Source organism: Mytilus trossulus, chromosome 2 (assembly GCF_036588685.1).
Source record: "Mytilus trossulus isolate FHL-02 chromosome 2, PNRI_Mtr1.1.1.hap1, whole genome shotgun sequence".
In the NCBI taxonomy this organism is placed as follows: Eukaryota; Metazoa; Mollusca; class Bivalvia; order Mytilida; family Mytilidae; genus Mytilus; species Mytilus trossulus.
This window is the reverse complement of record NC_086374.1, coordinates 51,120,394-51,138,919: the sequence shown is the minus strand read 5'-3', so window position 1 is coordinate 51,138,919 and position 18,526 is coordinate 51,120,394. Positions and strand designations below refer to the sequence as shown.

Below are 18,526 nucleotides of genomic sequence, written 5' to 3'. Positions count from 1 at the left end.
CAGTAATGTTTCTTACTAAGGTTTATCTGCCCTCTTATAATTTTGGAATTGTTGATACTTGTAAAAACGTACAATTTGCGTTGAGATTGGTATCATCAATATAAAGTTTTTTTCATTTCTCTCCTCCTTTTTCTATTGAAATTGTGAAAACACAACCATTTCACTGAGTAAATGATACCTATATTCTTCTTACAGGTAAAAACAAGTGTGTTCATTACATTTATCAAAGCTATGGGCATATCAACGATAGGGGCTGCGTTTTCCATGCTCTTCATATCAAGCGGTTTACAAGTATATTCCAATTTTTGGATTACATACTGGACAAGGGATTCGTATTTAAAGAACGAAACATTAATGCAGACAGATGAATACCATAATAAACAGCTTTATTATCTAGGAATGTACGGCTGCTTTGGAGGTTTGCAAGGTAAGCCTAAGAAAGATGTTTTTAAGTGTGAAGTTTGATTGAATAACAGCCAACTATAAATCTTACGTGTCGGTGGATCATATAATTAGGATACAGTACACTACAACACATAATATATAAAAACCTTAAAGGGTGCAACATCACCAAAAATAATCATAAGATGAACAAATATAAAACATTTCGGATAACAGATATCCTTCATAAGTATGATTATGATTTTACATCATAAAATTGGTGTACGTACATCTCGTTTTCACGTGTTTGAAATGTAACCAAAAGGTAATAAACATATATGAGGTTAAAGGCAAAACAAAAAAGTACTATAAAAACACCTGAATATACCATAAGATCGACAAATTACTTTTATTATATTATAATGACTTTTTGAAATTATATTAAAATCTTTCTTTTGTAGGTTTGACTTGGTTCCTTTATGGAATTTTTCTCTTTACCGGATTTGCAAATGCCTCATCTAAATTACACCAAAAAATGTTACGCTGCATAATGCACTGTCCAATGTCATTTTTCGACACGACACCTGTCGGTAGAATTATAAATAGATTTTCTAGCGATATTGATGTTATCGACGAAAGATTTCGGCGGTATTCAGACTTCTTTATTGGAAAGCTGACATCATTATTGTCTATTGTAATTGTGATCGTCATCCAAACACCGCTCACTTTAATCGCCGTTGTTCCTGTGTCTGTGTTGTTCATCGTTCTCATCGTAAGTAAAACAGTTTTTAATTATCGTACAGTGTTGTCCTCTTTTGGGAGATTGGGAGATTTAATCTAACATTTATATTTGTATTAGGTTTTTTTAAAAATTATTTTCACCTTATTTAATTTTTAATGACATTGTTTCTTATCTGTCTTCGGAGTAAAGCAGATGTAAACATTGATTGCTGTGTTCATATCGAATAACCAACTATTTTATATTTGTTTGTTGATTACTTAAACAATAAATTAGCAAAAATACAGAACTGCTAGGAAAATTTAAAACGGATAGTTGCGAATCGTTTGAAAAAAAACCCCAAAATTAAAACAAACAATCAAAAACAGAAGACCCTTCCGGAGCACCTGAGATCACCCTCAGCTTTTGGAGGGGTTCATGTTGCTTATTTTTTATTTTTTTTATGTTATGTCTTCTGTACTATTGTTTGTCTGTTTATCTGTTTGTCTGTTTATTTTTAGCCACGACTTTGTCCGTTTATTTTCAATCTATTAGTTAGCTTTCCATCTAGTATCTTTCGTCTCTCTTTTCGTCAAAGCCAAACTCGGACCATGATCTAAAACCACAATGAAGCAAAAATTTTAAGTTCGTACGAAGTTGGTCCCGATCGCGTCAAAATACCAAAAAGTGACCGAAGCAAGTATGATGAATAACGAAGTCTATACGATGGGGCCGAAATTATATACGATAGCAAAAGATGGACATACGAAGGTTAGCAGAAGACGGGTATTTAAGCTTCATATCTCAGCCGAAGCCTATACGATGGATCACGAAGTCTACACGATGGATTACGAAGGCAACACGATGGATTAAGATGATGGCGCGATGACCATACTATGTTTAAAAGACGTATGTACAGCCTACGATGCATTTAAATTATATGCCGAAGGCATGCAGTTACTGAATGTTTTGGTTGATTTCTAAAAAAATAGAATATGTATCAAATATGCATATTCAATTTACCATTTTCTGCATGTGTCATATGCACATATAGTGTCCATATTTGTCCCCAATATGTTACATACGAGGGGATGCCAAGCTCGGCATTGCCTTTTTTGAACTGTAAAATGTGTGCACTAGTATGAATAATCACCCATAATTATGCTAATGTTTACTCTGATCTATCGTAAAGGTAAGGTAATTGGTTCGTTGATCCTTTTTATTCAAAAAGAGCTCTTTCCAGGAGAATATCATAATAATATAGACAAAAGGAAGGATGTGGGAAAAGCAAGAAATGCTAATAAAAAGTGGCCGATGTTCTACGATGGTTAAAGATGGCACTACGAATAGCCCGATCTGGATACGATCAGTCCCGATTTTGAAAATTTCCATTATCGTGTTGCCATCGGCGTAAAAATCGGGACAGTGTGACGCGGGCATTGCGAATGCTGCTACGATAGCAACAGTTAGTAGAAGCGACAAAAAGATAATCTAAAAATTCGTCCACTTTTAGCCAATTTTATATTTTAAACTAAAAGAAACAAAAACCTTTTTCGTTTCTTTTAAAAATGTGTAATATCTTAAAACAATCTTTTTTTTAGATGAAAATTATATTGTAAATATAGTTTTAAAAAAATATTATGTTTTGCAGCGATTTTATCTTCCAACGGCCCGCCAATTGAAGAGGATAGAGGCAGTGACTAGGTCACCTATATTTAATTTTTTCAGTGAAACTATTAATGGAGCTAGTGTTATCCGCGCCTACAAATCTCAGAACAGATTTGTTGATGAAATTTATAAAAGACTTGATATCAACTCTGGATTTAATTTTGCTGCTACTACTGCAATGGGGTAATTGTTTTAGTCTTTTCTTCCATATTTTTTTGTCCTGATTACTATGCCGCCATCAATTTTTTTTTGTCCTTTCATAATACCAGTTGCTTAATAGACGATGTTTATATTTTTGCATAACACAAGGTAATGTAGTTTTCTGATTTTTTAATGAAGCACACCAAATACATGTAATGCTGGATGTTTACTGCTTGATATTTTAGTCTCACAACTGTGAATACTCTGAGATCTATGATTAGTGTCTTTTTATAGTAAGGATGTGCATAAACCTTCCACATGTGTATTTTCGGTAACGTGGTTTCTGCTTTGTATAGATCTGATGAGTATATGTAACACAAAATTTGTTCCGGAATGACATTTGTTTCGCCGGAACAAATTTCATAGGAAATATGTTCCACCGGAACTTATGTCACAGAAAATATGTTCCAGCACTATACAATTTGTTCCGGAACTAATTTTTTAACTTAGTGTGAAATAAGTTCCGGAACAAAATTCACAGCACCATGAGTTTTGTTCCAATATTGAAATTAAAAAAAGAGTGCAATAAGTTTGTGTGTTATTAGTTTTGAACGAAAGTATTTTATAGAAATCAATGAAAATGTTCTGCTCGAACCTATTTCACAGTAAATATGTACTGTGCTTCCATGGAGTACATTTGCAATTGAAGGCATGACTGTAGGATGAAGATAAAAAATAAAAGTGATGTTAATGTTTCATAATTAGTATCTATGTTTTATCAATTATGTGGTATTCCACCTCCTTGTTTCCTGTTGATCTGTCATGGGTGTTCTAATCATACATGTACTTAGCTATGGTCATTGCACAGTTTTAAAAGAGTGTGTTTTTTTTTTTTTATTCTTTATGCATTTGAATATAATTGATCAGTCACTTTGTCCTTTTAAAAAAAGTACAAATGTTCATTTTTAACTATTATAATACTTTTTTTCGGAATGACTTTTATTATTATTTCTTATTCTACTCTTTCCTGGTTCATAAGTGTCATTTTTAATATTATTAATTGAGTATGTTATTAAACTTTTGCATTACTTCACATGATCCAAATTGGATGTTTAAACTTTTTATTTATTACCTTTTTAACATCAATATAATAAACGTTTTTTGTAATGACTTTAAACTCACTGATGACAAGTGCTCAGTATACATAAGATAACTTGTTTAACCAGTGGAACATATGTCATAGACAAGGAACTTATTTCACCAGGTAAGGAACAAATCTCACAAACATGGAACTTATTTCACTAGGTAGGGAACAAATTTCACCAACCCATAACTCATTTCACCAGGTAAAGTGTGGAACTTTTTTCATACAGATGGAACAAATTATATAGAAATTGTCTGTGAAAAACGTTCTCCGTGAACATATTTCCTGTGAAATTAGTTCCACTGGAACTTTTTTCACAGGAACAAGTTTTGGCTCACATAAAGCCGTTTTCAAATCATTTTTTATAGTTAGTTCATATGTTGTGCTTTCAAGGTAGGAAAAGCTTTGGTGCCCGCTAACATTTGAAACTTCGCCATAAACCATATGTGCCTGTCCCAAGTCAGGACCATGTAAATATGCGTTTGTTTTTCTTTCACCTATTTTTTTTAATAGATATACCAGGCTGGTTCTTTTCTCTAATTGTTTAACATTTGTCATTTCGGGGACTTTTAAAGCTGACTATGCGGTATAGGTCTTATTAATGTTGAAGGCCTTAGGGAGACATTAAGTTATAAAATTTTATATCATTTGGTCTCTTATGGAGAGTTTTCTCGTCGGCAATCATAAACATCTAATTTTGATATACATGTATATTCAATAATTCAACTCTACAAATTGATCATCCTGATAGATGTTAGCATAACGTTCAGTGAAAGTATTGCTAAACATCCAGATCAAGATATTTATTAAATGCGTCATGAAATTGAAATAAAATAATCACGGCTGTTATATTAGGAAAAAGTAAAATAACAAAAATACTGAACTTAGAGACTGGTTTAAAAATGTTTGACTTCTATTCTTATGACATTTGATAGCTTTAGCATTGTGTATTGGTTTATATTTTATTGCTTAGTTTTCTAACAGAAAGTTATTGAGTAATTATAATTTAAGCGAATTTTCGGAAGCAATTACTGATCTGCTTATATTTTTGGAAATTATTTATAATTATGACAGTCAGCAAAATGATCTGTCAACTACCAACTTTATATTGAATTTTTATAAGTCATTTGATCTGAACATTATTCCATGATTGTTTCTTTTTTTTACTCTTAATAGGAATATGACATTTATTTGTTACATGATAAATTTTGGGAAAGCTGTTGATACTATGATATTGAAGGGACAAAATCATAAGAATTTTTGACTATATATAAATTATTTCTTTTTATTTTCAGCCGTTCAGTAATGACAATGCAAACAAGTCCAAATCACAAATCCATAATAACTTCATGTTAATCTATAGCTGTACAATGTAACCTATGGGAACGTAAAAAGAGTATGAATCCCAATACCAATTATACCATTGTTGTCTATTGTAAAATTTTCACAATTATACCATGTTTTTATTGTAAATGGTCTTCGAAAAAAAAAAAATGAAAGGTAGGGAGACCTGGCGTTGACCTCTTGAACTTATGCACAAAAACAACAGAGTCAGTGCGGGACCACTAAGCTTAACTGCCCGCTTTGCACCAGCCGATTTAAATGAATGCCTTGGGTGGGAATCGAACCCACGTATACCAACTCTGTTGTCCTATATTTTAAAATAAGCAAAAATTCCTCCTCAAAACAACCAACCAAATAGTTTTTAATTTTTTTTTACATTTTTTACTTGAAATTATGCGTTGATTTTCAGTTATTGAAATTTATACCTAGATGGTATCCTCATAGGCTCCACTGTACAGCTAAGTGTTTACATTTAAATTAGCAGATGCTTTTGCCAAGAGGAATGGAAAAGCGGGCACGCCTCTTTTAAGGAGCTTCATATATGACAAATACATTAGACTTTTTATAACAATATAAATGTTGGACCGTTAAAATTTGATACCAACTGGTAACAAAAATGAAGCTGATTTTTATCTCAACTGGCCCAAAGGGCAAAGTGAGCTTTTCCTATCACTTTGCGTCTTTCGTCCGTCGTCTGTCGTCGTCGGCGTCCGGCGTCCGGCGTCCGGTGTCGTTAGCTTGACCCCCCGTCCATCCAACTAAGATGGCCGTCACGGCTAAAAACAGAACATAGGGGTAAAATGTAGTTTTTGGCTTATATCAGGTCAAGAATTTTCAGATGAATCGGACAACCCGTTGTTGGGTGGATGCCACTAAATTGGTAATTTTAAGGATATTTGGCTGTTTTTGGTTATTATCTTGAATATTATTATAGATAAAGATATACTGTAAACAGCAATTATGTTCAGCAAAGTAAGATTTACAAATGAGTCAACATCACTGAAATGGTCAATTGACCCCCTATGGAGTTTTTGCCCTTTAAAGTCAATTTTTAACCATTTTCTAAAATTTTAGTATTCTTTTAAAAATCTTCTCCTCGGAAATAACTTGATCAAATTTAACCAAACTTGGCCACAATCATCATTGGGGTATCTTGTTTGAAAAATGTGTGGCTTGACCTGGCCAACCAACCAAAATGGCCGCCATGGCTAAAAATAGTACATTGGAGTAAAATGTAGATTTTGGCTTATAACTCTGAAACCAAAGCATTTAGAGCAATTCAGACATGGGGCAGAATTGTCTAATAGGTCAAGATTTATTTGCTCTCAAATTTTCATACAAGTTGGACAACCCTTTGTTGGGTTGCTGCCCCAGAAATTGCAATTGACCCCCTAAGAGGCTATTGTCCTTTATAGTTAATTTTTAACAATTTTTATAAAATTTGTAAATTTTTACTTACATTTTCCACTGAAACTACTGTGCCAATCATTATAGATAGAGATAATTGTAAGCAGCAAGAATTTCAATAAAGTAAGATCAACAAACACATCATCATCACCAAAACACAATTTTGTCATGAATCTATCTGTGTCCTTTGTTGAATATTCACATAGACCAAGGTGAGCGACACAGGCTCTTTAGAGCCTCTAGTTTTGTATAAATTACCTCAGATCAACATGTGATTACATTCGTGATAATTTGAAATCCCATTTAATCAAAGTCTTCAAAAATCTTGTTTATATGTGCCAGAAAATATCCTTTTTCTACTAATGCAATGAAATAAAAAAACAAAAAAAAAGCTTTCCAACAAGTTTCTCCTTGGTATATGTACAAAGACGCCTATCTCAATTATTCAGTAGATTTTTCTATACTATTGCAAAATTGAAAATTGAGTAATGCACATGGCTGCAGAAGGGGTCATTAACCTTAATAGCTCTGGCAAAATTAATTTTCTCGTTTTTGATAAAACTATTTAACATTTCGACCTTTGAGATAAAAATTAAAAACAAAGTAACCCTAAATCCAGAGAGTTTCCAAATATCAAAACATCTGTGACCTATCTTGCATCCATTTCCAATAAATCTAATTCCTTCACCATATGTTTGTCTAGATATGTAACTTTATCCGCCAACAATGTAAATGTGCATCCTTCGGTGTCGAAAATTCAGGTATGAATGATATTCCCGCGGTTTCAGAATCCCGTGCTTATTAAAGAAAGTAGGCAGAGCTTTGTGTATAAGGCCCGAAAAGGATTAGGTAGTTTACTTCTTGGTTTTGAAAGATGTAATAGGTTAAAACAGATATTTCATATTTTGGATAGTATTGTGTGGTATTGTAAATTAAACCATAGCTTTTGTTGAAACCCCCTAGCAATCTCACCTGCGGTCTCGCGAGGTTACGGACGGGGCTTTCAACAAAAGCTTTGGTATAACTTACGAAACACCACAAAACTATCCAAAAGATTTGAAATATCTATAACTTAGACCAACAAAACAGTTTTAAGTGGTTATACCCAAGTCAAACAGTTTTAAAACAGTGCCTATACCATATTAGGTGATTAGATATCATGGTGCATTCAATAAATTACTAGATTGGGATGGTAAGCATTATTATTATTTCAATGCACTCGACTTCTCACTATGACTTACAGTCTTTTACTGAAAAAAGCTTTAAACCAGTTGATCAGCTTGTAAAGTTGAATTCAAAAAGCAATTGTAAAACAAATATATTTAGCAATTGATGTTGTAAAAGGACATATCGTATGTTTTTAAACAGTAAAATTTTCAATAGTTAAGCTTTTGAGGAAACAAAAACAGATTAAAGAAAATATTCCTTTATCACAAAACATGAGGAGTACCTTTTGTGTACAGTGGAGTCCCCGGTGTCCGCGCGGCCCGTGATATCGCGCATTAGCTGATTTCGTCCTATCAACACAGTAACACATACAAAATCGTTCTTGTTATTGTTTTAGCCTTCCGAAGAGATAATAAAGAATAAAATTGTTAAGTTCAAGAATTAATAAATAACTGCAATCCCGTGATTTACCATATTTGGCCAATTTCCATTAAAAAAATTACATCATCAGATTATTTTTGTTTTATTTAAGTCAAATTAATATCAGATTGAAATATTTTTTGCCCTGCATCCTTGGAAGTGTGTTTGGTACAATCTCAGCTATATTTCGTAGTATAAAATCTTTCCTTTATTTCAAATAAGCTATTTTTGGAAGACATGCGCGAAATCACCGGACATTGGAGGAACTCTCAGAACAGGGGTTTTCCTTATTTTGGACACACATTACACAAAATCTAAAGGATGAAACCATACAAACAGTATTTTTATGAAATAAAAGTATGTTATGAATGTGTTCACACAAAATTATCCAATTATTGGTTTTATCAGTTGAATGAAGTGAAGTCATAAGTCTTAGGTGCGCGGATACACCGGACTGCACCGTATATATGTAGACAGTAATGATACTATGTAAATATGTTTAAAAAAGGTTAAATTTTTATTAGATTCATTGGTGGTATCGATACTTGAGTACTTGTTAAAACATTTCAGTCCCTTTTTCTTCAAATACATTTTATTTCAACAGTATTCATTATTAAAACGTAGCTGACTACGCACCCCTTCGTATGTATTTATACTTATTGACAACAAAAATTGTATTTATAGATGGATAGGCGTTCGAATACAGAGTTTTGGAAACCTAGTTGTTTTCGCTGCTGCTTTATTTGCGGTCTTGTCTGAAAACCTAAGTGGTGCTGATGTAGGATTATCTCTTTCATATGCAATGCAGGTATGAGACTACAAATAACAATTTTATCAGTTGACAATTATTAAACGCATATTACCAAATTAATCTATACAAATATTAGGAAGCACAAAGAACAATGTATTACAAAACAGGATTTACATAAATACCAAATTCCAAAGAAATCATGCTGATATTGAATCAGAATTTCTATGTAGCAAATGTTTTGAAAAAAAAATCTAATTTTTATTTAAATGTGCCTTATACATGCTTTTAACAAGGGTAGGTCAATTGTGCCAAACTTCAAACGTAACTAAAACAGAGGTAAGAACAAAAGAACGATCTCTACAAACATTTTTCACTATCTTTCACGTCCACAAACTGACTTGAATAGATAGCGTTATAATTGAAATTCTGCATAGCTAATTAAAAAACGGATTAATTTGATTTAGTGGTACCTGAATCAAAGATAGTATTCAATTAAATTTTGCTACAACTACAAACATATACGTGTTCGCACATATCTTAGGTCCTTTGGATTGACATTAAAAAGCATTCAATCAACTATTGTTATGACGATGCAATCACTCTCCTTCAGGCTCTAATCATGTGGAATAAATGTAGGTGATTGGAGATCAAAGTAGGCGCAAACTCTCTTGACAAGTCAGTCCTCGACGTTGTTCTTGTAGAAAACCAAGATGTCGATTGAAACATATTTGTTTCTACTGTTCGATCGCAAAGTCTTTAGTGCAAATAACATTTTATGTTTTGATGACGTTCATAAAGACTACAGAGCTTTTTTTATTCGGGCAAGGTGAGCTTTTCGCATCACATGGCGTTCTTCGTCTGTCGTCCGTCGTCCGGCGTCTGTTAACTTTTACAAAAATCTTCTCCTCTAAAACTACAGTGGCAAATTTGACCAAACTTTGCCACAATCATCATCATTTGGGGTATCAAGTTCAAAAAGTGTCCGATGACCCGGTCAGCCATCCAAGATGACCGCCATGGCTTAAAATAGAACAAACGGGTAAATGTAGAATTTGGCTTATAACTCTGAAACCAAAGCATTTAGAGCAAATCTGGGTTACAATTGTTTGTGAAATCAAGATCTATCCACCCTGAAATTCTCAGATGAATCAAACAACCGGTTGTTTGGTTGCTGCTCTTGATTTGGTAATTTTTAGGAAATTTTGCTGTTTTTGGTTATTATCTTGAATATTATTATAGATAGAGAAAAACAGTTAACAGCAATAATGTACAGCAAAGTAAGACCTTCAAATCAGTCATGATGAGATAAATGGTCAATTGATCCCTTAAGGGGTTTTTGACCTTTATAGTCAATTTTTAACAATTTAACCAATTTTCATAAATTTTGGTAAATTTTTACAAAATAATTTTCTCTGTAACTACTGGGCATATTGCATTATAGATAAATATATTGTTAACAGCAAGAGTGTTCAGTAAAGTAATATGGCGTCACAGGGGTAGACCAATATCTTCAAACACATCACCATCACCAAAACACAATATTGTCATGAATCCGTATGTGTCCTTTGTATAAAAGAGGGACGACAGATACCAGAAGGACAGTCAAACTCATAAATAGAAATAAACTGACAACGCCATTGCTAAAAATGATAAAGACAAACAGACAAACTATAGTTCACGTAACATAACATAGAAAAATTAAAAATTCACAACACGAACCCCACCAATTACATAAATAAAGTTCATGCCACATTTTGTTCTATTTTCGATTCTACAAATTTGATTTCCAAATATTAATTGTTTTGTTTAAAGATAATGATGACAATGAATGCAGTTATGCAGGTTCTAAGTTTTCTTCAAATGGATTTGATCTCAATAGAGAGAATAGAGGAATTTACCCATCTTGACCCAGAGGTATATATTTAGTATTGTTAACCTAATAATAATTATTAATATAATTTAACACTTTTAAATATTAATAATCTAATACAGTTGAATTAAGTGCTAGTCATTTAAAACATGCAATGCTTCAAATTGTGTTTCTTATTGGTTTATATATATGCTTACATCAATGTTAGAACAGTCTGATCGTACACGAAAAACTGCGTCATTCTGTATGAGATTGCATGGTGTTAGCTATGATACTGTATCTTAGCTTGATAGTTCCTCGGAGTAAAAATGTATGTTATATTGTTCATTTTATGTTAGAAATGATTAAGTATGATATCATAACGATGATATTTATCACTATTAATTTATTCGTTTTCTTATTTTTTTCTATTAAAATCTTCCGTAGAGCCGACTTTTGTTTTTCTTAATTTACCATTTGTAGCATAAGATTTAAAATGGTCACGACTAAACAATTGATTATGTCCCTTTTACCAGGAAATATTTTAGTAAAACAAATACCTCAATGATAACAAAGTATAACAAAAATACAGAACTCCGGGGCAAAGAAATGTGGGTGAAACCTAGTGCATAGATAGCTTAAACCCCACTTGTATGACTGTTGAATTTATTTGAATTTTATTAAACAAATTGGCTAGTAAGCAGCTTAATCTGATATTTATTTGGGTAAAGCAACCAAAAATGTGCAAACATACAAACCAGACACACAATAAAACTTACAAAAAAAAATCAAACAATCAAACAAAATGAGTCCTTGTCTGTTTTAAAAGCATTTTTCGTACTCTGTACATCTCTGTATTTGATAGTAAACTATAAATCATAGTATTTCTTCTGACACCTATATTAACCGCATTGATACATAATGTTTTATATGCATAGCATAGCACCAATTCAGCCTAAAAAATATTAAGATTTTTATTTTCCAATATATGGATAATAATTCATTTCTTATTGTATTACTTTTGGTACAATTAATCGTCACTACTCTTTCATTAATTCCTCAAGAAATTCATTACTCTTATATTTTAAGGCAGAATGGATAAATGCTAAAAGACCTCCAGAATATTGGCCTGATACAGGACGTTTACAGTTTGTCGATTACAGTACACGATATAGATCTGGACTTGACCTCGTTTTAAAAGGAATTTTCTTTGACATCAATGGCGGAGAAAAGGTACATGACACTTGTTAAAAAAACGTTCTGAGAAAAGTCATTATGTGTCATAATAGTTAGATTGATGGAGTGTCGAATGTTTGAAATACATAACCTTTCTATTTTTCATTTTGTCCTCAGTGTTATAAAAAAGACTGTTCGGCAGTTAGTTTAAAAAGTATTTTAAATTAACACTAACGACTTATTATGATATAAAATCCCATCTGCAATTTATGAAAAAACATTGTTTAAAAGAGTTGTAAAAGAAGTGCGAAAGATAACAGAGGGACATTCAAACTCGTCAATCTAAAATAAACTGACAACGCCATTGCTACAATAGAAAAAAAACAAATAGAAAAATGGAGTCACAAACTGGAGGTTATCTCAGGTGGTCTGGAAGGATATGTAGATTCTGCTCCACATGTGGCACCTGTCGTGTTGCTCATGCTACTGCATGTTATAATTAATCATTCCGCAACATATTTCTCTGAACGATAATATGTTTTCGTATGCACAATATACAAAATGTAAACAGTATTTTTACTGTTTTCCTTCTAACAAAATATAAATCAGGCTACTCTTCCTTTACTGATTATCAATCAACTTTGAAATAAGCCTGAAAGATTTCGTCTAGCTTTGATGCAATATGGTATTAAATCGGTTTGCAACATACACATACATAAAAACAAATAATTCAGTTTGTTACCTAAATGGTGTTTTTTCATCAATATGGTCATTCTCTTTTTACAAGCCTTCCATAATCATTGTTCTTGTTTTTATATAAATTTCTTTACAGATTGGAATTGTTGGTCGAACAGGTGCAGGGAAATCGTCCTTAACTTTGTCGATTTTTCGCCTTATTGAGAAATCAAGTGGACACATTGTGATTGATGGGATAAAAATAGACGATATTGGCCTACATGATCTAAGGTCACAAATTTCCATTTTACCCCAGGTAAATAATAGAATGAAAAGATGAAGAGGTATTGCTATTGTATTGTTATGGAGCTGAAGTCTTACAAAACCATCAACTCGGAAAAAAAGTGAAAGCCAAAATGTGAAGCGTCACAATCAACTTAATTAATAACTTACATTTAAAACATTTATACCTAGCTGTCGCTTGCATATTAAGGTATTACCAAAACTAGCAGGTCTGCTTAATATTCCATTTAAACAGACTTCAATCTTAGATCTATTAAGGCATCCGAATAGACGTCTGATTTGTAGTTTAATCGATTCTGTATTCCCCCCCCCCCCCCGATTGAGACATTTTTAATCTGTTGATTCGTATGGCGGTTGATGCATGCACACCAGGAGGCACTTACCATACCTTGTCGGCCAACATGGTCTGTTTCTTTTCGGGATAATTTAATTGTCTCAGTCAATTTTATTTTTACCAAAATTAGCAATTCCTCATCAATTTGCGAGACTTAAAAACCATTTAGTAAAAGTTAAAGGTACGATATATGACAAATGTGACGGTTCCAGTTTTCCCATTGTCAACACTTCATATAACACTCCTTTTGTCAAACCTAAAATTCTGCCAAAATTTATGACATTCATAAATAATATGCAATCAATATAAATAATTTTTACGAATTTACATAAACTAAAATTTTACCAAGTTGGGTGAACAAAATCTGCTCCGCTAAAACAGTTTGTTCATGTGTAGTTCTAAAGATAAACAAAGGGAGGCATACGGCAGGACATTATATTTACTACAAATTGTTTGATTCAGTCTAAAGCTGATTTTTAAAGGAAGCACACACATTGCACATACACGTTAACTCTAATCCTGCAAGATCAATGACCCATAAAAAAGATGAAATCAACCCAAGCACAGGTCATATAAGTTTTCAATACGTTAAAGGTTTTATCTAAGTTCAACAATGTATCGATGAACTAAGTGTAGACAAATCTGACCTACTGACCACTCCCAGAGACCACTACAGAGACATTAGAATCAATTAACAGTAATGATTCTGTATATAAATAAGTCTAATCTATAAATCTACAGAGTTATTCGCCCCTGCTGTCTTGAAGTATTTTACTTTACGTTCGAATCAACAAATACAATTGTTTTTTTTTGTAAAAGTTCTCGATTTTCCTGGCATAATATCAATCGTTAAGTATAAAAAAAGTAAAATCACTATTTTTTTTTTACTGAACTCCGAGGAAAATTCAAATCGACGAGTCTCTGAAGTGGTACAGGCGTTTAGAAAAAGTGGATTGAACCTTGTTTCATAGCACTAAACCCCTCACTTGTATGATTTTTTAGATTAAAATGTACACATAGAAGAAACAACTTAATATTTATTGAGACACTGTAAATAGTTATAAAAGATAAAGGTTCTATATAACCTATATAACTATTTTCTTTTTCTGAGCTACGCACAATGTATCCACAAAGAACATTTGAAAGATTACACCATTTCAGCATTTTATTCTTTTCGTGACATAGTCGCATTTAATAACTCAACTGATATTTGAATACATAAACAGAATAGGTTTATACATTTACATTTATTGGTTTAACGCATTTCCATTAGCTATGCAAATATGAAATAGTGTAACAAAAACTTACTTTTCATAGACAAAAATCAGGCCACTACTACTTCCACAGATTTAAGGACAATGTTTAAGGCAACATTGACCTAAGATGGATTTTAATCTTATGTATAGGTCTTTTTTCGCTTGGTTTGTTTTTTTACATCCTTGCCATGCAAATTTTTTTGGCTTCAAGCGTTTCTGGTAGAGATGAATCCAGAAATCGGACGCTTACACGGTTTATATTATTGTTTCACCTCAAATATATAAATCTTTTAGGTTTTTGTTTGATATTTATCTTCCTTATTCACATAATTACATTTATTTCAATGTTTCTTTGGTGCATATTTTAAAGAGAACATTTTTTAAATGTTATTCACTAGCTAGCTGTCAGACCCAATCATGCTATTTGTACAATAATTGACGATAATTAAAACACTCTTTAATTTTCAAATTACACTAATGTCACTCAAGTTCCTTATTTTGATCCATCGAATGAAGCTGATCTTATAGAAGGTGGATTTAACGCTATGAACTAATATACAGATAAACGTATTAAGGAAAACAAATAACAGTTAATGCCTAAAAAATTATCTCCATAGGGCCGAATTATGTTTTAAATTCATTATTTTATTGATACATTTAATAGTGTTACAACATCATATCAAAATGTTTTAAATGAGTTTAGGATTTTTTTTAAATTTAAATTGTCAATTAATAGTACAAGCAAGGCTGTTTTGCCGCATCTAGTCCGTATCTAATAGCGAAATAATTATATCTTACTTTATTTCGGTCAGGATCCTGTGATATTTTCAGAATCACTTCGTGAAAATTTAGATCCAAAGAGCGAATTTAGCGATGAACAGATATGGAAAGCTCTAGAATGTGCACATCTAAAAGACTATATTGCAAATCAAGATCAATGTCTGGAAATCGAACTCGGTGAAAGTGGTGGAAATCTTAGGTATTAAATTGATATATAGATGTACATAAGGACAGTACAAAAGTTATAGCACATTCTGTATCAACCCGGGAGTTTTAAATCAACCAGTGTTAAGAAGGCGTAACAGTTGATATTTATCGATGGTTGGCAAGGCATGCGATACAATTGAAGATTACATTCCCAAGATATGGCATTATTGCCAATGAGACAAATTGAAAAGAATGAAACGATGCAAATTATGTAATATGATATAAAAAGTAAAATCACAAAAATACTTAACTTAGAGGAAAATCAATTCGGAAAATCCATAATCACATGGCAAAATCAAATAACAAAACGAATAAAAAACGAATGGACAAGAACTGTCATATTTCTGACTTGGTACAGGCATTTTCAGAAAATGGTGGATTAAATCTGGTTTTATAGCGCTAATCCTCTGACTTTGATGACAATAAACGTTCTGTTAATAAACCATGTAATGGCACATGGTCCAAAGCTGAAATCGTCATTTACGTGTATCTAGACTGTTTTGTTTCAAGTCATTTAACTTTAATATTTCTTATCGTAAATCGCAAAGGCTGCAAATTATTAAGGCAAACGTAACTGCTTTAATTGTTCTTCTTATGTCCGTTTTTTTAAATACTACAATCCGAACAACAAGAGGCAAAACTAACTTGTACCTTAATAATGAAAACTAGAGAATATAAGATGGATTACATAATTTTATAGTGTAGTTAAAAAAAATTGTCTTAGTAATATCGAAAGGCAAAACATATCCGCTGGTGTGTATATCTCGCATTTGATAGTGACATCTACTTTCTGTATGATAGTTTCTGTCCTCCAAAAAATTGTGTTAACTTTTACTCTTTTAACAGTGTAGGTCAAAGGCAGCTTCTATGCTTGGCTAGAACACTTCTGCATAAACGTAAGATACTGATCCTTGATGAAGCTACAGCGGCGGTGGATATGGAAACTGATGAGTTGATTCAACAAACGATCAGAACTCAGTTTGCTGACTGTACAGTACTGTCCATTGCACACCGAATAAACACAATAATGGACTATGATAGGTACACATTCAATATTATATATCAGATAATTATAATAAAGCTGATAATGTACCAACTTTATATATTAAATTGGGTTATGTTATTGCAAATTAGTGACCATTAACTGTATTTATTTTGTCTTTTGAAACTGAAAAACTGATTAGTGACGAGAATTGTTATAAACCTAGTTAAAATCTCACTAATATGGCATTTTGATCTTGAGTTTTTGTTTAACAATGAATATTGATAAATACAGTAGAAGGTTCACGAAAGGTTAAAATTGGCCCTGATTTTTTTATGTTTTTTTAAATCAGGCCAAAAAATTACAAATTTCACATAGAAATACTTGCGATAATACTATTACGACAAAAATATATTTTCTGGCACTTTCCTTTACAATTTATGGAGCTACGACCCCTTAAATGAACATAGTTTGTATTAAAAGGTCAATTTTGGTACTTTTTTTCCATAATTTTAAATGTTTTTGGTATAATTGACCTTGGCCGCCATATACGATCCAAAAAGTTTTTATATTGATGAAATCTATATCAAACTTGTTATTCTTTGGTTACAACACATTTTGGATCGTAGGCGGTGGCCAAGGTGTTTCTAAAGCTTTTAGGTCCGAAAAATGCACAAAATCATCATATTTTGACAAAATATTCCAAATAGGCTAACTGTGGAGAATGTTATGTACTTTTATGAAAAGAACTGATATATTTAGCATAAAGACTTTTGAAATAGACACATTTACGACGGTCACTTATAATACCATGCTATACGTGTGGAAGGTGATGAGTAATGTAAAAGTATTGCACGCTCACATGCATCGGGGTATATATTTTAAGGAAGCAATACATCTTTCGAAAATCATGACATACCCTCCATATACAGCAATTATATATAAGAAGGATGAATTAATGCCTAAAATCAGTCCCTGTAGACACTTTGTAATTCAATTTGTTTATGATTAAAATTGATTTTCATAATGTTTGAACTATTTAAGAAAGAAAAATACTCTCAAACATTATAGTTCTTTTAATGATCTTCAGTTGCATTGTTTTTTGCACACATAAATGTTTCAAGCTTAACTATATGAGATAAAATAAACATAACTTATAAAAAGCTTATTATACATATACAGCAAAATTTTTTACTATTTTTCAGAATATTGGTAATGGACCAAGGCTGTATAGCACAGTTTGATACACCAAGTGCATTACTAAAAGACAAGCGTGGTGTATTTTTTTCACTAGCAAAAGAAGCAGAACTTGTAAATAGTAGCACATGATTTGTGTTGATTAAAATAGTATGCATTCAGCAAAAATTTTTATTTTTAAATAAATGCTTGATCTTAGACATAATTTGTGTTTGAATTTGTATTTGTGGATGTAATATATGCTCATAATAACTTAGAAATTTTTCAGGGCCTTTATAGTATGCTGTTCGGTGTAATCCAACGTTACGTGTTGAAGACCGTACTTTGACCTATCATGGTTTAAGTTTATTAATTGTTACCTTTGATGGAGAGATGTCTCATTGGCAATCATATCACAACGCACAACATATTATGATCTATCAATTTGCTATTGCAACATTATGGCTTAGATTCAACCAGGGGTGTTATTTTTATATTTCCTTAAATTTTTGATTCGACTAGGTATGTTACAATCGTCTTTTTAAATAAAAATAATGTAGTATAAATTTAATTGTTGTAGTTACCCGTTGTTTTTTTTAACCATGAAATCTAATACAGTAAATATACATCCGCAAAAAGGTTGTATG

The 18,526-nt window shown here is 32.0% G+C and overlaps 1 protein-coding gene across 1 annotated transcript in view; it reads left to right on the top strand.

The window, feature by feature from the left end:
* Positions 1 to 18,056, top strand: part of LOC134705834 (multidrug resistance-associated protein 1-like) — a 34,033-nt gene extending 15,977 nt beyond the window's left edge. The window contains exons 15-24 of the mRNA XM_063564549.1: positions 196 to 427; positions 843 to 1,153; positions 2,751 to 2,950; positions 9,075 to 9,198; positions 10,954 to 11,055; positions 12,080 to 12,223; positions 12,999 to 13,157; positions 15,547 to 15,713; positions 16,568 to 16,762; positions 17,909 to 18,056. Of these exons, the coding sequence (XP_063420619.1) occupies positions 196 to 427; positions 843 to 1,153; positions 2,751 to 2,950; positions 9,075 to 9,198; positions 10,954 to 11,055; positions 12,080 to 12,223; positions 12,999 to 13,157; positions 15,547 to 15,713; positions 16,568 to 16,762; positions 17,909 to 18,032 (1,758 nt within the window). The 3' untranslated portion in view covers positions 18,033 to 18,056. The remainder of the gene's footprint in view (positions 1 to 195; positions 428 to 842; positions 1,154 to 2,750; positions 2,951 to 9,074; positions 9,199 to 10,953; positions 11,056 to 12,079; positions 12,224 to 12,998; positions 13,158 to 15,546; positions 15,714 to 16,567; positions 16,763 to 17,908) is intronic.
* The last annotated feature ends 470 nt before the right edge of the window (positions 18,057 to 18,526 follow it).